This window comes from Pan troglodytes, chromosome 20 (assembly GCF_028858775.2).
Source record: "Pan troglodytes isolate AG18354 chromosome 20, NHGRI_mPanTro3-v2.0_pri, whole genome shotgun sequence".
Taxonomy (NCBI): Eukaryota; Metazoa; Chordata; class Mammalia; order Primates; family Hominidae; genus Pan; species Pan troglodytes.
In genome coordinates, this window is record NC_072418.2 from 6,650,204 (window position 1) to 6,671,811 (window position 21,608).

Sequence of the window (21,608 nt, forward strand, 5' to 3'; positions counted from 1 at the left end):
CCTGTAATCCCAGCACTTTGGGAGGCCAAGGCGGGTGGATCACCTGAGGTCAGGAGTTCAAGACCAGCCTAGCCAACATGGCAAAACCCGGTCTCTACTAAAAATACAAAAATTAGCTGGGCCTAGTGGTGGGCGCCTGTAGTCCCAGCTACTCAGTGGGGTTGAGGCAGGAGAATCGCCAGAACTGGGGAGATGGAGATTACAGGGAGCCAAGATCCTGCCACTGCACTCCAGCCTGGGCGACAGAGTGAGACTGTGTCTCAAAAAAAAAAAAAAAAAAAAAAAGATACAAAACCAACCCAGGGTGATGGTGCATGCCTATAGTCCCAGCCACTCGGGAGGCTGAGGCAGGAGAACCGCTTGAGCCCAGGAGTTGGAGGCTGCAGTAAGCCATGATTGCGCCCCGTTACTCCAGCCTGGGCAACAGAGTGAGTCCGTCTCTAAAAAAAAATAATAATAATAATTTAAAAAATCTTCCTTTGAGGTTCAGAGAAATAGGTTTCTGTTGATAACTTTGGGTCCTATTACATGAGCTGCTTGGGGGTCCCGTGGAGGAGGTTCATGGGCTCTCGAGTTCCTCCCAGCCCTGCACCCCTCACCCCTGATTCTGTAGTGCCTTCTGGGAGGAGGTGGCGAACCCACAGACCTCAATGTCTCAGACCCAACTGCAGAGTGACCTCCTTTCTCACTCGGACCTAGAAGGCCTGCATCATACACAGCGTTCCCCTCCACCACAGGGAGGTTCTGCGGTGGCTATGCCTGCACCTCCCCTGCAGACACATACACCCGCCCAGCCTCCCCTACGCACTCCTTCCCCTCCCCAGAACATTCTGAAGCTCCACCCTTCCCCCCACCGTCTGCTGAGGGACCCTGGATAGATTAGGCTCCAGGTCCTTCCAAAGCTGGACCCAGACATTCTTAGCTTCCGCACCTGGGCTGGCACGGAGACTTCTGGAGGAGCTGTTGGAGCCTGGGGCTTTGTGGGGTGTATAGGAGTTCAGTTGTGACATAGGGACAAATGGAAAGAAGGCACTGGAGGCTAAACACCCTCTTGGGCAAAAGCCTTAGATTTTCAGTAAATGCCAGGCGGGCTAGACAATTTGAGTAGCAACGGATAACCTGTGTGAGTGAACAAGTGGGGAAACTGAGGCACGGGAGCATTAGAGATGATTCTGAGGTCCCACGGCAGGGCCAGGGGTCGAGCCCCTTGTCTTCTGATCCAAGGCTCTCTCCAGCTCACATATCACCACCAACACCGCCCAGTGAGCCCCAGGCGCTGGATGTGAGGGCTCTGGGCGAGGCCAGCGCGGAACTACATTTCCCAGGCGGCCGCGGCGGGTGCGCCTGCGCAATGCGCGCGGTGATGGAGCGCTAACCGGGGGCGCGGCGGCGGCGAGGGCTCGGCGGGCCATTGGCTACCGGCCGCGGCAAAGGCAGCTTGGGGACCCAGCGTGCGCGGGGCCCGCGGGCCGGGCCGGGGTGACCTGGGCTGCAGCCATGGAAGAACAGAGGGTAGGACGGGGTGAGCAGGGCGGGCCCGCAGGGGCGTCGGGGGCGGGGAAGGGGACCAGGTGTTGCCGCAGCGCCCCCACTCCCTCCCCGCCTCCGCCCCAGCTGCTCTGCGGCTGAGGCCCCACCCCATTCGCGACCCCGCCCGGATCTAGCACCCCTACCCCAGTTTGGGACGCAGCCCCCCCACATCTTGGCTTGGGGCCAGGCACGTGCCTTCTACGCCCCCCCACCCTGCCCAGTATCCCAGTCCCATCCCTGACCCCCATCCCCCACGCCCTCCCTCCTGGCCGCGGACCAGGCGTCCCGGCCCCCCGCCCCACCCCTGGAAGACGCCCCGCCAGCTCCGCAGTGCGGACCCCACCGACCCTGCCCCAGGAAAAAGGAGCAGGTTGGAGCCTGGGTCAGAGCAAGAGGCTCCCGAGCGGGATCCTCCCTCCCAGAATCCCCTGCCCTTCCCCAAGACCTCCCTGCCCCCTCCCCGCTTACCTGGCGCCCCCGCATCCCTGGCCCCCAGGTTCCACCTTTGCCCAGGTAATTTCTTTCTCCTTGCTTATCTTTCTCCCCCAGGTAGGCCCCACCCCTGTTCCGAGGCTAGCCCCTATCCCAGGCTATGCCACCTCCCTGGGGTTTTTCCTTCCACCGAGAACCGTTTCCCCAGGTTAGCCCATTTCCCAGCAGACATCCTTCTCCTCTGGGGTTTCCTGTCCTCAGGCTAGCCCCTCACGCCCCACCTTCAGGATGTAGGTATCGGGTTGTAGCCTTTGTGCTCAAGCACGCCTGGTTCGGGGCCAGGGTCTGTCCCTTCCTGAGAGGTTCTCTGTGAGCCTCAGTTTCCTCTCCTGTAATATGGGGTAGCTTAGGGCGCCCAGCTGCTATGGGTGAGTTGTATCAGCCCGGAGCTTTACCTCCTGGCTGGTGCCCAAGCTCAATAGCGTGGCAGCCCCCACATCTCCTCTCTGGATCCCTGGAGGGGAGCGCGGGTCAGGGAGCCTGGCCAGGCTGACGGGCTCACCTGCCTGCCGTGTGTGTGCGCGCATGTGTGTGCGTGTGTGTGCACGCGTGTGCATTTATGTACGTGTGTGCATGTGTGTGCACGTGTGTACATGTGCGTACACGTGTGTGTACCTGTGTGCGCACATGTGTGTGTGCACCTGTGTGTGTCCACACTTCTGGTGGTGCAGGAGGCCCTGAGGAAGATCATCAAAACACTGGCTGTGAAGAATGAAGAAATTCAGAGCTTTATCTACTCCCTGAAACAGATGCTGCTGAACGTGGAGGTGAAGGCGGTGGGGCAGTCCCGGGGAGGTAAGGGGAGGGGAGGAAGCTGGAGGGTGCAGCCTTAGGAACTGGCCCATGGCTGTTGATGCCTGTGGGAGGTCTCGGGTTCCCTCTCTGAACACGGGCTGTGGCCGATTCTGGCTGTTCCGACCCAGGCAAACTCGGCGAAGGTGCAGGAGGACCTCGAAGCAGAGTTCCAGTCCCTCTTCTCCCTCCTGGAGGAGCTGAAAGAAGGCATGCTTATGAAGATAAAACAGGACCGTGCCAGCCGCACCTACGAGCTGCAGGTGAGGGCTGAGGGCATCTTCCTCTCCCCCCGCCCCTCCTACTCAACAGAACGTAGCTGACCTCAGCATCTTCCTCCAAAAACTGGGTGCTCTCGAGTTTCTGATCTCTCCCCTGACCCCTCCATCCACCTGTACACTCTCTCTTTTTTTTTTTTTTTGAGACAAAGGTCTCGCTCTGTCGCCCAGGCTGGAGTGCAGTGGCATGATATCGGCTCACTGCAACCTCCGCCTCCTGGGTTCAAGCGATTCTCCTGCCTCAGCCTCCCAAGTAGCTGGGATTACAGGTACCCGCCATCATGCCGGGCTAATTTTCGTATTTTTAGTAGAGATGGGGTTTCACCGTGTGGGCCAAGCTGACCTCAGGTGATCCTCCCGCCTCAGCCTCCCAAAGTGCTGGGATGACAGGCATGAGCCCCCGCGCCTGGCCCATCTGTGCTCTCTCTGAATCCCCTCTCCATCACGGCGTCCCCGAGTCTGGCTCAGATCTTCCCCTCCTGTCTTCACTCAGTGCCTCCGGTTTCTCAGCCCTTCCCACTGGCCCCCCAGATCTGAAGGTATCACCTCCACTCAAACACCACCCATGGCTCCCGTGGGCTGTCACTCAGACTCCAAGCTGGAGTCACACAGGCTGCATCCAGACCTCCTGGGCAACTTCCTGACATCCCAGATTCCTGTCCCAGGGGGAATCTAGAGCCCTGGAGCTCGGGTGTGGCCTGGGCATGTGAGTTTTTGGTTTGTTTTGTTTTGAGACAGAGTCTTATTCTGTCACCCAGGCTGGAGTCCAGTGGTGCAATCATGCCACACTGCAGCGTCCGCCTCCCAGGCTTAAGCGATTCTCCCATCTTAGCCTCCCAAGTAGCTGGGACCACAAGAAGGTGCCACCACGCCCAGCTCATTTTTGTATTTTTTGGTGGAGACTGGTTTTCACCATGTTGCCTAGACTAGTCTTGAACTCATGGGCTCAAGTGATCCTCCTGCCTTGTCCTCCCAAATTGCTGGGATTACAGGCATGAGCCGCTGCGCCTGGCTCATGTCAGTTTTTTTTGTTTTGTTTTGTTTTTGAGATGGAGTCTCTCTCTGTGACCCAGGCTGGATCAGTGGCACAACCTCAGCTCACTGCAACCTCCGCCTCCTGGGTTCAAGTGATTCTCCTGCCTCAGCCTCCCGAGTAGCTGGGATTAGAGGTGCCCACCACCACACCCAGCTACTTTTTTCTATGTTTAGTGGAGACAGGGTTTCACTGTGTTGGCCAGGCTAGTCTTGAACTCCTGACCTCAGGTGATCCTCCCGCCTCAGCCTCCCAAAGTGCTGAGATTACAGGCCTGAGCCACCACACCCGGCCTTATGTGTTTTTAGGGAAGGGATTCCCCAGGGATTCTGTTCTGCTCCCCGAGCCCAGCCCAGCCCCATTTGGTGGGGCGCTCAAGGCTCCAATCTCCATCTCTCACCTGGAGTTCGAGAAGGGCATGGTACCCTGGATTCTGAATGGGGTGGGGAGCCCTCAGGGGGCCTGAGGCAGTGGGGTGAGTTGTCCCCTCCTTTGGTGCCTGGTATCCACAGAACCAGCTGGCTGCCTGCACGCGGGCCCTGGAGAGCTCCGAGGAGCTTCTGGAGACAGCCAACCAGACTCTGCAGGCCATGGACAGCGAGGACTTTCCTCAGGTGGGTGCCTCTGATGCTGCCAGGTAAAGAACAGTGTGCCCAGTCACGTTTGCATTTCAGGTGAACAAGCACATTTTTAGTGTAAGTATAGCCCACCCATGCGATAGTTGGCAAAAGCACATACTGATACCAAGAAAGTGTCCAGGCCGGGCACAGTGGCTACGCCTGTAATCCCAGCACTTTGGGAGGCAGAGGCAGTGGATCACCTGAGGTCAGGAGTTCCAGACTAGCCTGGCCAACACGGGGAAACCCCGTCTCTACTAAAAATACAAACATTAGCTGGATGTGGTGGTGGGCGCCTGTAATCCCAGCTACTTGGGAGGCTGAGGCGGGAGAATCGCTTGAACCTGGGAGGCAGAGGTTGCCATGAGCTGAGATTGTGTCACTGCATTCCAGACTGGGCAACAGAGAGAGACTTCATCTCAAAAACAAAGAAAAAAAGAAAAGAAAAGAAAGCATTCAGGCTGGGTGCAGTGGCTCATGCCTGTAATACCAGCAGTTTGGGAGGCCGAGGCAGGAGGATTGCTTGAGGCCAGGAGTTTCAGACCAACATGGGCAACATAGTGAAACCCCATCTCTACAAAAAATAAAATAATTGGCCAGGCACAGGGGCTCATGCCTGTAATCCCAGCACTTTGGGAGGCCAAGGCGGGCAGATCACGAGGTCAGGAGATCGAGACCATCCTAACACAGTGAAACCCCGTCTCTACTAAAAAAAAATACAAAAAAATTAGCCGGGCGTGGTGGCGGGCACCTGTAGTTCCAGCTACTCAGGAGGCTGAGGCAGGAGAATGGCGTGAACTCGGGAGGCGGAGCTTGCAGTGAGCCAAGATCGCGCCACTGCACTCCAGCCTGGGCAACAGAGCGAGACTCCGTCGCAAAAAAAAGAGATTGAGACCATCTTGGCTAGGACGGTGAAACCCCGTCTCTACTAAATATACAAAAAGTTAGCCGGGCATGGTGGCGGGCACCTGTAGTCCCAGCTACTCAGGAGGCTGAGGCAGGAGGATGGTGTGAACCCGGGAGGCGGAGCTTGCAGTGAGTGAGATCGCACCACTGCACTCCAGCCTAGGTGACAGAGCGAGACTCTGTTTCAAAAAATAAAATAAAATAAAATAATTAGCTGGGTGTGGTGGCACACACCTGTGGTCCCAGCTACTCGAGAGGCTGAAGTGGGAGGATTGTTTGAGCTCCAGAGTTCAAGGTTACAATGAGCCGTGATTGTTACACTGCACTCTAGCCTGAGGGACAGAGCCAGACCTTGTCTCAAAAAAAAAAAAAAAAAAAAGTATTCATTGTTGATCTGAAATGCAAATGAATGAATACTTTTTTAGTATAAGGGTATATATGTGCACACTAAGAACTGCATTTGTGTGAGTATATCCCAAAGAGTGCATGGGACATAGTCATGATTTATCTGAAATGCCAATTTAACTGGGCATCCTGTAGTTTTATTCAGTGAATTTGCCAGGTGTATGGGCTGGGTGTGGGCAGGAGGTTGGGGTGGGGATGGGAGCCTGTCTTGGCCATCCTCTGTCTTCAGGGCACAGTCCAGAAGTGCAGGGACACTTTGGCAAATACCTTCCTCGAGAGGCCTCAGTCTTCATGTCTGTAGAGTGGCTTTATGATTTGGTAGAAACAAATCTTTGGGCCGGGCGCAGTGGCTCACGCCTGTAATCCCAGCACTTTGGGAGGCTGAGGCAGGCCGATCATGAGGTCAGGAGATCAAGACGAGCCTGGCTAATACAGTGAAACCCTATCTCTGCTAAAAATACAAAAAATTAGCTGGGTGTGGTGGCGGGTGCCTGTAGTCCCAGCTACTCAGGAGGCTGAGGCAGGAGAATGGCGTGAACCCGGGAGGCGGAGCTTGCAGTGAGCCGAGATCGTGAAACTGCACTCCAGCCTGAGCGACAGAGCAAGACTCCATCTCAAAAAAAAAAAAAAAACCACACAAAAAATGAAACAAATCTTTGGGCCAGGCACGGTGGCTCATGCCTGTAATCCCAGCCCTTTGGGAGGCTGAGGCAGGTGGATCACCTGAGGTCAGGAGTTTGAGACCAGCCTGGCCAACATGGCGAAACCCCATCTCTCTAAAAATACAAAAAATTGGCCGGGTGTGGTGTTGGGTGCTTGTAATCCCAGCTACTCAGGAGGCTGAGGCAGGAGAATTGCTTGAACCCAGGAGGCGGAGGTTGCAGTGAGCTGAGATCTCTCCATTGCAATCCAGCCTGGGCAACAGAGCAAGACTCCATCTCAAAAACAAAAAAAGAAATCTTTGAATGTTGTTCTGTTCCTCTCTCTAGGCTGCCAAGCAAATCAAAGATGGGTAAGACACTGGGGTCTGGCCCCCACCCCACTTCCCTGCCCCTGGTGTGAAGACAGGGGCCACCTGGTGAGGGTGTCTCAGCTCAGAGCCCTGGACGGGAGCCCTGGGGAGGGGCCCCCTCGCGCCACGGATGACCAGGCCTGGTCCCCCAGGCAACGCCTGCCACCTCCTTCCTGCAGAGTGACCATGGCCCCTGCCTTCCGGCTATCATTGAAAGCGAAGGTCAGTGACAACATGAGTCACCTCATGGTGGACTTCGCGCAAGAGCGGCAGATGCTACAGGCACTCAAGTTCCTGCCTGGTGAGAGGGACACGCACTAGAGGGCCAGGACTTCCGGGGAATGACCTGGGAGGCTAGGAGGCCCTGAAACAGGACCTGGAGTAAGGTGGACGGCCCGGTGTCTGAATTCCGCCTGGGGGAGGTGGAGCTCTGAGAATTCCACGCCCTGTGGGGGGTGGAGTCCTCATGGAGCCCCGCCCCTGGGTGGAGCCATGGGAAGACCCCACCCACTGTGTAGTGACATCCTGGGAAAACTCTGTACCCAGGGGTGGAGCTGTGAGAATACCATGTCCTGTGGGGTTGGTTGAGTCCTCATGAGGCCCCGCCCTGGGGTGGAGCCATGAGAAGGTCAAACTCACCAGGGGGGGAAAATCCTGTCCCCAGGGGTGGAGCCCTGAGAATAGCACGTCCTGTGGGGGTGGGGTATTCATCAAGTCCCGCCCATGGGTGGAGCCATCAGAAAGCCCCACCCACCAGGGGGTGAGGTCCTGGGAAAACTCTGTCCCCAGGGGTGGAGCCCTGAGAATAGCACGTCCTGTGGGGGTGGGGTATTCATCAAGTCCCGCCCATGGGTGGAGCCATCAGAAAGCCCCACCCACCAGGGGGTGAGGTCCTGGGAAAACTCTGTCCCCAGGGGTGGAGCCCTGAGAATACCATGCCCTTGGGGGAGTGGAGTCCTCCCGAGACCTCCTCCCTGGATAGAGCCATGAGAAGGGCCCGCCCACCACATGGTAGCTCCTGGGAAAACCCTGTTTCCAGGGGTGGAGCCCTGAGAAGGCCACGCCCCCGAGGAGAAATGGACTGAGAACCCAGCCTATCTATGATGCAGCCCCAAAGAAAGCCGCATCCCTCATTGGCAGAGATTTTGGAATAATTCTGCCTGTAAATGATGGAATCCCAAGAAAGCTCAGCCCTCCCCCAACCCACTGATGGAACCTTAGCGTCTCCATGGCCGGGCGCTGTGACTCACGCCTGGAATCCCAGCACTATGGGAGGCCGAGGCGGGTGGATCACTTGAGGTCAGGAGTTCAAGACCAGCCTGGCCAACATGGAGAAACCCTGTCTCTACTAAAAATATAAAAAATTAGCCGGGCCATGGTGGCTCACGACTGTAATCCCAGCTACTCAGGAGGCTGAGGCAGGAGAATCGCTTGAACCAGGGAGTTGGAGGTTGCAGTGAGCCAAGATCGTGCCACTGCACTCCAGCCTGGGTGACAAGAGCAAGACTCTGTCTCTAAAAAAAAAAAAGTCTCCACCCTGCCAAACATGGAACCCCTTTGTGGCCATGCCCCCAAAATTGTCCAACATGTGGTTGGGCGGCCCTGCAGCAAGCCCCCTGCCCCCTGAACCAGGCACAGAATCCCGACCCCCTCTCCTTTCCGTCTTGGTCAGTGCCCAGCGCACCCGTGATCGACCTGGCTGAGTCCCTGGTGGCAGATAACTGTGTGACCCTGGTGTGGCGCATGCCGGATGAGGACAGCAAGATTGACCACTACGTGCTGGAGTACCGGCGGACCAACTTCGAGGGCCCGCCCCGCCTCAAGGAGGACCAGCCCTGGATGGTCATCGAGGGCATCCGGCAGACAGAGTACACCCTGACAGGTAAGGGCAGTGTGTGCCAGCTCCGCCCAGCTGTGAACAGCCACCTCTTCCAGCCTCCCGTCTCGCCATCAGTCATTGGGGGCCTTGGGGACGATCCCCAAAGCTCATGGGGTCTGGAAGCAGCCTGGGGAGGCGGATCAGAAATATGAGACAGTGGCCAGGCGCGGTGGCTCATGCCTGTAATCCCAGCACTTTGGGAGGCTGAAGCGGGTGGATCGCCTGAGGTCAGGAGTTCAAGACCAGCGTGGCCAACACGGTGAAACCCTATCTCTACTAAAAATACAAAAAAATTAGCCGGGCATGGTATCGGGCACCTGTAATCCCAGCTACTCAGGAGGCTAAGGCGGGAGAATTGCTTGAACCCGGAAGGTGGAGATGGCACTGAGCCGAGATCGCGCTATTGCACTCCAGCTTGGGCAACAAAAGCGAAACTCATCTCAAAAAAACAAAAAATAATAATAATGAATATAGGCCGGGCGCGGTAGCTCACGCCTGTAATCCCAGCACTTTGGGAGGCCGAGGCGGGCCGATCACGAGGTCAGGACATCGAGACCATCCTGGCTAACACGGTGAAATACTGTATCTACTAAAAAAATACAAAAAATTAGCCGGGCGTGGCGGCGTGCACCTGTAGTCCCAGCTGCTCAGGAGGCTGAGGCAGGAAAATGGCGTGAACTCGGGAGGCGGAGCTTGCAGTGAGCCTAGATTGCGCCACTGCACTCCAGCCTGGGCGACAGAGCAAGACTCTGTCTCAAAAAAAAAAAAAAAAAATAATAATAATAATAATGAATATATTTTTCTAGACATGGGATCCTGCCATTTCCCTAGGCTGGTCTCCATCCCCTGGCCTCAAGCAGTCCTGCCTCAGCCTCCCAAATAGCTAGGTACTGTCCTCGGAGCAGAGAACAAAGCAGACAATAATCTTTTCCCTCCTAGAGCTGGCGTTCTGGATTCACCCTCCAAGTATTTGGGGTCCTCCTTGGCAGTTACAAGAAATTGAAAGCTGGCCAGGCATGGTGGCTCAAGCCTGTGGATACAGCACTTTGGGAGGCTGAGGCAAGAGGATTGCTTGAGGCCAGGAGCTGGAGACCAGCTTGGGTAACAAAGCAAGAGCCCATCTATAAAAAAAAAAAAAATTTAAAGTTACCTGAGCATGGTGGTCCCAGCTACCAAGGGAGGCTAAGGTGGGAGGATTGTTTGAGCCCAAGAATTGGAGGCTGCAGTGAGCCATGACTGCACCACCGCACTCCAGCCTGAGCAACAGAGCGAGACCCTGTCTCTACTAAACAAAGAGAGAAAAATAAAGAAAAAAAAAACAAAACCCAAGGAATCCACCCAGCTGGTGGAGGTAGGGTCTGAAGGGGGAAAGCCTCATGAGATTAAAAAGCCATGCTGGGCCGGGCGTGGTGGCTCACACCTGTACTCCCAGCACTTTGGGAGGCTTAGGCGGGCGGATCTTGAAGTCACGAGATTGAGACCAGCCTGACCAACATGGTGAAACCCTGTCTCTACTAAAAATACAAAAATTAGCTGGGTGTGGTGGCGGGCGCCTGTAATCCCAGCTACTCGGGAGGCTGAGGCAGGAGAATTGCTTGAACCCAGGAAGCGGAGGTTGCAGTGAGCTGAGATTGCGCCACTGAACTCCAGCCTGGGCGACAGAGTGAGACTCCGTCTCAAAAAAAAAAAAACAAAACAAAAAGCCATCCTGGCCAGGCGTGGTGGCTCATGCTGTAATCCCAGCACTTTGGGAGGCTGAGGTGGGTGGATCACTTGAGGTCAGGAGTTCAAGACCAGCCTGGCCAGCATGGTAAAACCCTGTCTCTACTAAAAATGCAAAAAAATTAGTGGGGCATGGTGGCAGATGCCTGTAGTCCCAGCTACTTGGGAGGCTGAGGAGTGAGAATCACTTCAACCTGAGAGGCGGAGGCTGCAGTGAGCAGAGATCGCGCCACTGCACTCCAGCTTGGGCAACAGAGGGAGACTCCGTCTCAAAAAAAAAAAAGAAAAAAAAAAAGCCATCCTGATCCAGGGGAAACCCGGAGGGGCAGGGAGAGGCTGGCTGACAGGTTTAACTATCACCATTCACTAGCTGCTTTTGGGCTGTAATCAGCCAGCTAGTTATCTGTAATTAGCATACATGGTTAATCATGAGCACGCTAACTGCAGGGGGAAAAGTCATCAGCCTCAGGAGCTGCAAACAGCCATTGGCTTATCCTTTGCTTGAGAATCAAAATAAACACACCCCTTTTATTTGTTGTAAATAGGATTCCTCAAATCCCTCCTCCAAGCGCCCCCGCCTTTTGGTTTTGTTTTCTTGTAACTTTGTATTTTGAAATAATTATAGATCCACAGGAAGTTGCCAAAACAACTAAAACAAAAAGTATAGTGAGGACCCATGTAGTCAGCATAAAACCCGGGAAATGGACACGGGTGCAGTGGACTCACATTCTACCTTTTTTTTTTTTTTCGAGATGGAGTCTCGCTTTGTCGCCCAGGCTGGAGTGCAGTGGCCTGATCTTGGCTCACCGCAACCTCCGCCTTCTGGGTTCAAGCAATTCTCCTGTCTCAGCCTCCCTAGTAACTGGGATTACAGGCGCCCACCACCATGCCTGGCTAGTTTTTGTATTTTTAGTAGAGATGGGGTTTCTCCATGTTGACCAGGCTGGTCTCTGACTCCTAACCTCTGGTGATCCGCCCGCCTCGGCCTCCCAAAGTGCTGGGATGACAGGCGTGAGCCACCGCGCCCGGCCACATTTTACCAGTTTTACACGCGCTCATTCGGGTGTTCCACACAGTTTTCTCCCATGTGTAAATTCATGTCACCACCAACACCACGGTCAAAGTATAGATCTCGTCTGTCACTACGAGGCTTCCAGGTGCTACGCTTTATAACCATGGCTTCCTGCCTTTGACAGACTTCCTAGTGAGTGAATTCCTCAGGGCAGAAAGTTGGATTCATGGAAAGCTGTGCAGGAGTAAGGATACCGATGAAAGCAGCTGCTTATGTGGTCGTTTGCAATCCACCTACTGTTTTGTTGATTGCTTGGAAAGACGGGAGGGTTTGGGTTATTTTCTTCTTTCTTTCCCTTTTTTCTTTTTTCTGTTTTTTGAGACAGAATCTCGCTCTGTCGCCCAAGCTGGAGTACAGTGGCTTGATCTCGGCTCACTGCAACCTCTGCCTCCCAGGTTCAAGCGATTCTCCTGCCTCAACCTCCCAAGTAGCTTGGACTACAGGCACTATAGGCATGCGCCCCAACGCCTGGTTAATTTTTTTTTTTTTTGAGACAGAGTCTCACTCTGTCGCCCAGGCTGGAGTGCAGTGGTGCCATCTCGGCTCACTGCAAGCTCCGCCTGCCGGGTTCATGCCATTCTCCTGCCTCAGCCTCCAGAGTAGCTGGGACTACAGGCGCCTGCCACCACGCCTGGCTAATTTTTTGTATTTTTAGTAGAGACGGGGTTTCACTGTGTTAGCCAGGATGGTCTTGATCTCCTGACCTTGTGATCCGCCTCCCTCGGCCTCCCAAAGTGCTGGGATTACAGGCGTGAGCCACCGTGCCCGGCCTTTTTTTTTTTCTTTTTTGAGTTGCAGTCTCGCTCTGTCACCCAGGCTGGAGTGCAATGGTGCGATCTTTGGCTCACTGCAACTTCTGCCTCCTGGGTTCAAGCAATTCTCCTGCCCCAGCCTCCCCAGTAGCTGGGATTACAGGCCCCCACCACCACACCTGGCTAATTTTTGTGTTTTTAGTAGAGACGGGGTTTCACCTTATTGGCCAGGCTGGTCTCTTGGCCAGGCTGGTCTCGAACTCCTGACCTCAGGTGATCTGCCCGCCTCAGCCTCCCAAAGTGCTGGGATTATAGGCGTGAGCCACCGCGCCTAGCCAGTTTTTTGTAATTTTTAGTAGAGACAGAGTTTCACCATGCTGGCCAGGCTGGTCTCAAACTCCTGACCTTATGGGTTCCTCCTGCCTCCACCTCCCAGACGTGCTGGGATTACAGGCGTGAGCCACCGCACTTGGCCTTTTTTTTTGAAAGACAGGTTCTTGCTATGTAGCACAGGCTGGAGTGCAGTGATGCAATCATAGCTCACTGCAGCTTCAACCTCTTGGGCTCACATGCTCCTCCTCCCTCAGCCTCCTGAGTAAATGGGAGTACAGGTGTGCACCACCACACCCAGCTAATTTTTTTGGAGGGGGTCGGAGTTTCGCTCTGTCACCCAGGCTAGAGTGCAGTGGCGCGATCTTGGCTCACTGCAACCTCTGCCTCCCGGGTTCAAGTGATTCTCCTTCCGCAGCCTCTTGAGTAGCTGGGATTACAGGTGTCACCCCCGCCCCCGCCAATTTTTATATTTTTAGTAGAGATGCGGTTTCATCATGTTGGCCAGGCTGGTCTTGAACACCTGACCTCAAGTGATCTGCCCACTTCGGCCTCCCAAAGTGCTGACATTACAGGCGTAAGCCACCGCACCCAGACTAATTTTTTATTTTTTATTATTTATTTATTTGAGACAGAATCTCAAATAAATGTGTCGCCCAGGCTGGAGTGCAGTCATGCAGTACAAATCTCTGAAACAATCACTGTGACAGGGTCTTAAAGCATCCTGATTGGTCTACGTGGGTTGGAGGTGGAGTCAAGTAATTCATAGCCCCTCAGGGAGAGGAGGGCAAGGAATGGTCTCAGGGGTAAGATGTTTGTTTATTTTTTATTTTTTATTTTTTTTGAGATGGAGTTTCGTTCTTGTTGCCCAGGCTGGAGTGCAATGGCGTGATCATGGCTCACTGCAACCTCCACCTCCCGTGTTCAAGTGATTCTCCTGCCTCAGCCTCCTGAGTAGCTGGGATTACAGGCACGCGCCACCACGCCCGGCTAATTTTTTGCATTTTTAGTAGAGACGGGGTTTCACCATGTTGGTCAGGCTGGTCTCGAACTCCCGACCTCAGTTGATCCATGCGCCTCCGCCTTCCAAAGTGCTGGGATTACAGGTGTGAGCCAGTGCGCCCGGCTGGATAAGATGTTTATAAGGTGGTTCTTAGAATGGCGTTGGGAATCACTGTGGGCCATGACAGCTTTAACCCATGACTCAGAGTCTCAGGGAATAATACACAGTGTTGAAATGCCTGTCTTGCCTACCAGGTCTCAAGTTTGACATGAAATACATGAACTTCCGTGTGAAGGCCTGTAACAAGGCAGTTGCAGGAGAGTTCTCTGAGCCGGTGACTCTGGAGACACCAGGTGACTGGATTCCACCCTTGTCCTACCCCTAACTCCATGGCCCCTTCCTCCCACGGCCCCCAGAGACCATGAGAATCCTCGAAGCAGGGTTGCCCTGGCTGCCAGGAAGCTCAAAGCTCCATCCACAGTTGGCTTCCTTAGCCTGAGTGTCTGCTATAACCCTGTTTTTGTCCTTTGCTTCTGAGGTTTACCCAGTATATCTCGATGGTTTTTATATACAGCCACACACACTCTCTCTTTGCCAAAAAATAGATAAGTCCTCTATAGAGCTGGGGATGAGATTTGAGTAGTGAAGACTGATTCCCGAGCCTTTCACAGTGACACCTTCACATGCCCTGCTAGGAAGTCCCTCTGAAATCTAGCCTAACTCCCTTGTGCTGTAGCCCAGCCCCTTTTTTGGGATTAGTCCTCCATGGAAGCACAGGGTAGTGCAATTGGCTTGAAAATGCCTCCAGAGGCCGGGCACAGTGGCTCACGCCTGTGATCCCAACACTCTGGGAGGCTGAGGTGGGCGGATCACGAGGTCAGGAGTTCGAAACCAGCCTGGCCAATATGGTGAAACCCCGTCTCTACTGAAAATACAAAAATTAGCTGGGAGTGGTAGCGTGTGCCTGTAGTCCCAGCTACTTGGGAGGCTGAGGCAGGAGAATCGCTTGAACCCAGGAGGCGGAGGTTGCAGTGAGCCGAGATTGTGCCACAGCACTCCAGCCTGGGCGACAGAGCGAGACTCCATCTCAAAACAAAAAGAAAAGAAAATTCCTCCAGACCTGGGAGGGAGACTTTTAGGCAACAACCCTTGGCCTTCGCGCTTCTGGCTCCATGTTCTGTCCCCTCTACCCTTTGCCATCTTGTCTCTCCTGTTGTCCTTCTGCTTGTCCATCTCTATATCTGTCTCTCTCCGAGGCTTCGTCAGTCTCTTATCTCTGTCTTGGACTCTTATCTCCTTGGCTCTTTGATTCTCTGTCCCTGTCTTGGTCTGTCTTGGTCACTCTCTGTCTCTCTGTCTCTCTCTGTGTCTCTCCGGGTTTCCCCATCTCTGTGACTCCCACGTCTGCCCGGCCCCAGCGTTCATGTTCCGCCTGGATGCGTCCACATCCCACCAGAACCTGCGGGTGGATGATCTCTCCGTGGAGTGGGACGCTATGGGCGGGAAGGTGCAGGATATCAAGGCTCGTGAGAAAGATGGCAAGGGGCGGACGGCGTCTCCCATCAACTCCCCAGCCAGGTAGCCTGCCCCCTCCCCTCCCTAAGTCTCTGGTGGAGGAGATCAATCTGGACATGGACACAGAGCCCAGTGTGGTCAGAGTTGGGGTGGAGAGGGGACCTGGGGCTGGTGGAACCCAGAGAGGGAATGAAGGGAGAGGAGGTTTTGAGTGGGGTTTTGATGGTTAAATAGGAGTTTCCCAGATGACGGAGGGCACAGGCATGTTCTGACATAAACGTGAGGTGCTCGATATATAGATAGAGCCAAATAATGCCAGAGATTGACCCAACATCCACAGTGGCTGGGGTGGACTAGGGTAGCCTTACCGTGGGAGAGATAAGTGTTGAACTGAGCCTCCTGAGCCTGCCCACTCCCTGCCCACCACAGAGGTACTCCATCTCCCAAGAGGATGCCCTCAGGTCGTGGGGGACGGGACCGCTTCACCGCTGAGTCCTACACAGTTCTGGGTAAGGAAGGGGAGAAGAAAGGGGAGAGGGGAGTTTTGGGCAGGGGCCTAATGGTGGGGGTTGAGGGAGAACCTTTGCCTTTGGCTGCGGAAACAGGCAGCCATCAGCAAAGCTGCTCCCGGAATAACAGGTTGTTCTGGCACTGCCCAAAAGGAAATATTTCGGGATAAGGGATTGCTGGGGAAAGCCAGAATTTATGGAGTGAAGGAAAGAGACTCTGGACCAGACAGTGCCTGGGCAGGAGCTTGGGGGCAATTTTCTGGACTCCATGGAGTATCTGGCACTTGGGGAGTAGCTGGGATTTAGGGAGTAGCTGGGATTTGAGGAGTAGCTGGAAAGAATCATTGCCTATAGAGCAACTGGGTTTGTAGGGGAGCTGAAGCCAGGCAGGAATTTTGGGGGATCACCTGAGGATATGTGGAGGAGCCAGAGAAAACAGTCTGAAGAGAAGTCAATAGTAGCATAGGAATGATTGGATCCTGTGAAGAAGAAGCTGGAGTTAGTGGAGGATGGGCAAGGGAGGAACTGGACTTTAGGGGAATCGCTACTGTTCAGAATAGAGGTGGAGAAAGAGGCTAAAAGTATGAGGAAGTCATTGTGGTCAGGAATATCTAGGGAGAAGGAAGTTAGGGAGTAGCTGGGGTCATGAGGATAAGCTAGGGCCTAAGGGGAAGTTATGGTTCTATGAGGATCTAAATTTTCTTGGGTGCACCTGGGATTGGTGAGAGTTTTAGGGAGAAGCAGAAGATATAGGGAGTTGTCATTGGAGTTGCTGAGATTTGAGAGAGAGAGAGAGATCATCCTTGGGAAAGGGCCTGGATAATTTGTGGTGTGGGGAGTAGCTGAGATCAGGGAGGAGCAGACCTGGAGAAGACATGTGTATAGAGGTTCATCTTGTATCTGGAGAGGAACTGAGATATAACAAAGATCAGTTGTGATCTGGGAGGGGCGAGAGTATGAGGAGAAGCTGAAGCTCATGGAATAGCTGCATTGGGTGAAGGAGTAGCTGAGATGGCAAGAGCCTGGATCTGGGGCCTGGGGAGGATCTCAACTCTGGAGAGAATCTGGATTGTGTACAGAGCTGAAGCCAAGGGGTATCCCAATTCAGAGGGTTCCTGGAGAGTGTGATGGAGGTTTGAGGAACACCTGGATTCCAGGAGGAGCTGAGGCCTGGAGAGTATCTGGCTTGGGGAATGCCTTGGGGGAACTTCTGGCCTCAGCAGTAGCTGAGGCCTGGGAGAACCTGCCTTCCACGCGGAGTTGGGGTCTGGATAGAATCTGGATTCACAGAGCAAGAGGAGGGAGTCTTGAGTCCTGGGGAGTATCTGGACTCTGTCACAGCCAGGAGCTAGAGGGAGCTTCTAGACTCTGCCAGAGCTGAGAACTAGGGGGAGCATCTGGACCCTGCCAGAGCTGGGAACTAGGGGGAGCATCTGGACTCGAGGAGGACTTGAGGCCTGTGGGAACACTATGAGTCTTCCAGGAACAAGGGTTTGAGGATGATCTAGTTTCTGGGAAGAACTGAGGGGTATTTGGACATGGGGAGGAACTGAAGGAAGTTTCTATGGCTTGGAGGAGTCTGGAAGGAGTAGCTTGGGCTTGTAGAGAATCTGAAAGGAGTAACTGAGGCTTGGGGAGTATCTGGGCTGAATAAATTTCTGGAGGAAGTTGATAAAGCTTAGGAGTATCTGGGGGGAATACCCGGGAATCAAGGAATATCTGGAGGGAATAGCTGGGACTTGAGGAGCATCTGGAGGGAATAGCTGCAGCCTGAGGAGTATCTAGGGGGAAAAGCTGGGACTCAGGAGTATCTGGGGGAAACAGCTGGGACTGAGGAGTGTCTGGAGGGGAATAGCTGGGACTGAGGAGTATCTGGGGGGAATAGCTGAGACTGAGGAGTATCTGGAGGGGAATCGCTGGGACTGAGGAGTATCTGGGGGAAATAGTTGGGACTGAGGAGTATCTGGAGGGGAATCGCTGGGACTGAGGAGTATCTGGAGGGAAATAGCTGAGACTGAGGAGTATCTGGGGAAATAGCTGGGACTGAGGAGTATCTGGAGGGGAATCGCTGGGACTGAGGAGTATCTGGGGGAAATAGCTGGGACTGAGGAGTATCTGGGGGAAACAGCTGGGACTGAGGAGTATCTGGAGGGGAATAGCTGGGACTGAGGAGTATCTGGGGGAAATAGCTGGGACTGAGGAGTATCTGGGGGAAACAGCTGGGACTGAGGAGTATCTGGAGGGGAATAGCTGGGACTGAGGAGTATCTGGGGAAATAGCTGGGACTGAGGAGTATCTGGAGGGGAATAGCTGGGACTGAGGAGTATCTGGGGAAATAGCTGGGACTGAGGAGTATCTGGGGAAATAGCTGGGACTGAGGAGTATCTGGGGGGAATAGCTGGGACTGAGAAGTATCTGGGGGAAATAGCTGGATCCCCGAGGAGTATCTGGGAGGAATAGCTCAAGCCAGAGAAGTATCTGGAGGGACTAGCAGAGACTGAGGCATATCTGAAGGGAATTGCTGGGGCCCAAGGAGTATCTGGAGGGAATAGCTGGGACCCAAGTATTTGGAGGGAATAACTGGAGTCCAAGGAGTATCTGGGGGGGGAATAGCTGGGGCCCAAGGAGTATCTGAGGGGAATAGCTGGGACCCTGAGGAGTATCTGGGAGGAATAACTTGGATCCTGAGGAGTATCTGGGGGAAATAGCTGGGTCCCCAAGGAGTATCTGAGAGGAACAGCTGGGTCCTCAAGGATTATCGGGGGGAATAGCTGGGATCCTGAGGAATATCTGGGGGGAATAGCTGGGTCCCCAAGAAGCATCTGGGGGGGATAGCTGGGATCCCGAGGAGTATCTGGGAGGGATAACTTGGACCTCAAGGAGTATCTGGGAGAATTAGCTGGGGCCCAAGGAGTATCTGAGAGGAACAGCTGGGTCCTCAACGATTATCTGGGGGGAATAGCTGGGATCCTGAGGAGTATCTGGGGGGGCGGATAGCTGGGTCCCCAAGAAGTACTGGGGGGGATAGCTGGGATCCCGAGGAGTATCTGGGAGGAATAGCTGGAGCCCAAGGAGTATCTGGAGGGAATAGCAGGAACCGAGGAGTATCTGGAGGGAATAGCAGGAACCGAGGAGTATCTGGAGGGAATAGCAGGAACCGAGGAGTATCTGGAGGATATAGCAGGAACCGAGGAGTATCTGGAGGGAATAGCAGGAACCGAGGAGTATCTGGAGGGAATAGCAGGAACCGAGGAGTATCTGGAGGGAATAGCAGGAACCGAGGAGTGTCTGGAGGGAATAGCAGGAACCGAGGAGTGTCTGGAGGGAATAGCAGGAACCGAGGAGTGTCTGGAGGGAATAGCAGGAACCGAGGAGTGTCTGGAGGGAATAGCTGGGCTCAAGGAGTATTTGGGGGAAATAGCTGGGACTCTCAGGAATATCTGGGGGTAATACCTGGGATCCCAAGGAGTATCTGGGGGGAATAACTGGGGCCTGAGGATATCTGGAGGGAATAGCAGGGACAGTAGAGTATCTGGAGGGAATAGCTGGAGCCCAAGGAGTATCTGGAGGGAATAGCTGGGGCCCAAGGAGTATCTGGAGGGAATAGCTGGGGCCCAAGGAGTATCTGGAGGGAATAGCTGGGGCCCAAGGAGTATCTGGAGGGAATAGCTGGGGCCCAAGGAGTATCTGGAGGGAATAGCTGGGGCCCAAGGAGTATCTGGAGGGAATAGCTGGGGCCCAAGGAGTATCTGGAGGGAATAGCTGGGGCCCAAGGAGTATCTGGAGGGAATAGCTGGGGCCCAAGGAGTATCTGGAGGGAATAGCTGGGGCCCAAGGAGTATCTGGAGGGAATAGCTGGGGCCCAAGGAGTATCTGGAGGGAATAGCTGGGGCCCAAGGAGTATCTGGAGGGAATAGCTGGGGCCCAAGGAGTATCTGGAGGGAATAGCTGGGGCCCAAGGAGTATCTGGAGGGAATAGCTGGGGCCCAAGGAGTATCTGGAGGGAATAGCTGGGGCCCAAGGAGTATCTGGAGGGAATAGCTGGGGCCCAAGGAGTATCTGGAGGGAATAGCTGGGGCCCAAGGAGTATCTGGAGGGAATAGCTGGGGCCCAAGGAGTATCTGGAGGGAATAGCTGGGGCCCAAGGAGTATCTGGAGGGAATAGCTGGGGCCCAAGGAGTATCTGGAGGGAATAGCTGGGGCCCAAGGAGTATCTGGAGGGAATAGCTGGGGCCCAAGGAGTATCTGGAGGGAATAGCTGGGGCCCAAGGAGTATCTGGAGGGAATAGCTGGGGCCCAAGGAGTATCTGGAGGGAATAGCTGGGGCCCAAGGAGTATCTGGAGGGAATAGCTGGGGCCCAAGGAGTATCTGGAGGGAATAGCTGGGGCCCAAGGAGTATCTGGAGGGAATAGCTGGGGCCCAAGGAGTATCTGGAGGGAATAGCTGGGGCCCAAGGAGTATCTGGAGGGAATAGCTAGGAACTTGAGGCGTATCTGAAGGGAATAGCTGGGGTTCAAGGGGTACCTGGGGGGAATAGCTGGGAACCTGAGGAGTATCTGGGGGGTACAGCTAGGAACCTGGGGAGTATCTGCAGGGAGCAGCTGTGGTGTAAGGAGCACCTTGGGGGCTGGCCCTTTGTGGAAGGGCATCTGTGGCCCAGTTCTATCCAGTTCCCCTGCCCACCCCTCCTGCCCTGCGCCACAGGGGACACGCTGATCGACGGCGGGGAGCATTACTGGGAGGTGCGCTACGAGCCGGACAGCAAGGCGTTCGGCGTGGGCGTGGCCTACCGCAGCCTGGGCCGCTTCGAGCAACTGGGCAAGACGGCCGCCTCCTGGTGCCTGCACGTCAACAATTGGCTGCAGGTCAGCTTCACGGCCAAGCACGCCAACAAGGTCAAGGTGCTGGACGCCCCCGTGCCCGACTGCCTGGGTGTGCACTGTGACTTCCACCAAGGTGACCCCAAGCCCCAGCTGCCGTCTCTGGCTGCCCCTGCCTGAGTCCCCTCCGTCTGCCCCCATCCCACTTCTGACCGGTCCCACTGTCACTCTGCCCCCCCACCCCAGGCCTCCTGTCCTTCTACAATGCCCGCACCAAACAAGTGCTGCACACTTTCAAGACCAGGTTCACACAGCCGCTGCTGCCTGCTTTCACGGTGAGCTGCCCTCCGCGGCCCGGGGGAGGAGAGGGTGGTGCTGGGCGCTGGGGTTCGAAGCTGAGCCCCTCCCCCCTCCCCCCGCTGTCCCTCAGGTATGGTGTGGCAGCTTCCAGGTGACGACAGGCCTGCAAGTCCCCAGTGCTGTGCGCTGCCTGCAAAAGCGAGGCAGTGCTACCAGCAGCTCCAACACCAGCCTCACCTAGGCCCCCAGGCACCCGCCCAGCTGGGGTGTTTTTGGGGGAGTCGCCGCCAGGCCCAGGCTGCTGGAGCCAGGCACCCTCCTCTGTCACTTGCTGCTTGGAGCCTTAACTCCAGATGGGGGGGTCACCAAGAGGGCGTGGGCACCCTGGCGGGCCCTCTCCCCACCTCACCTCTTAATAAAGGTCAGACACTGGCCAGGCCAGGCCGCGGTGCTGGTTCTTTGGGCCTGGGTGTGGCACCGGGACCTCAGCCTTCCCAGCTGTAAAATGGGCTTTTCTCACAGAATATGGTGGTAGATTTCACTGAGCTGAGGGTCACTGGGAGTAAATGGGGCCATCCGTAGGCAGACATCTGACGGACCCCTCGTCCCCTAATCCCCCAAGCCAAGCCGGACACATGGG

At 55.0% G+C, this 21,608-nt stretch overlaps 1 protein-coding gene across 5 annotated transcripts; it reads left to right on the forward strand.

Annotated features, from left to right (window-relative positions):
* Window positions 1-1,347: 1,347 nt before the first annotated feature.
* FSD1 (fibronectin type III and SPRY domain containing 1) lies at window positions 1,348-21,409 on the forward strand. 5 transcript variants are annotated; one of them, XM_016934706.2, is made up of 13 exons: window positions 1,348-1,512; window positions 2,694-2,789; window positions 2,946-3,077; window positions 4,638-4,739; window positions 7,043-7,065; window positions 7,245-7,366; window positions 8,738-8,947; window positions 14,078-14,176; window positions 15,242-15,401; window positions 15,768-15,847; window positions 20,553-20,804; window positions 20,915-21,003; window positions 21,099-21,409. In XM_016934706.2, exons 1-13 carry the CDS (start codon window positions 1,498-1,500, stop codon window positions 21,207-21,209), a joined length of 1,491 nt encoding a protein of 496 aa, XP_016790195.1. In that variant the 5' UTR covers window positions 1,348-1,497; the 3' UTR covers window positions 21,210-21,409. The 5 variants fall into 5 exon arrangements, 4 of the variants coding, with proteins under 4 accessions (XP_016790195.1, XP_016790198.1, XP_016790197.1 ...); XM_016934709.2 differs by having other exon boundaries at window positions 20,553-20,713; XM_016934707.4 differs by having other exon boundaries at window positions 1,367-1,522.
* The last annotated feature ends 199 nt before the right edge of the window (window positions 21,410-21,608 follow it).

Bases quoted from the DNA above. Each gene is read 5' to 3' on its own strand.
- FSD1 (XM_016934706.2), top strand. The intron at 2,790-2,945 runs GTGAAGGCGGTG...GTTCCGACCCAG, and splicing joins AGATGCTGCTGAACGTGGAG to GCAAACTCGGCGAAGGTGCA. The intron at 3,078-4,637 runs GTGAGGGCTGAG...TGGTATCCACAG, and splicing joins GCCGCACCTACGAGCTGCAG to AACCAGCTGGCTGCCTGCAC.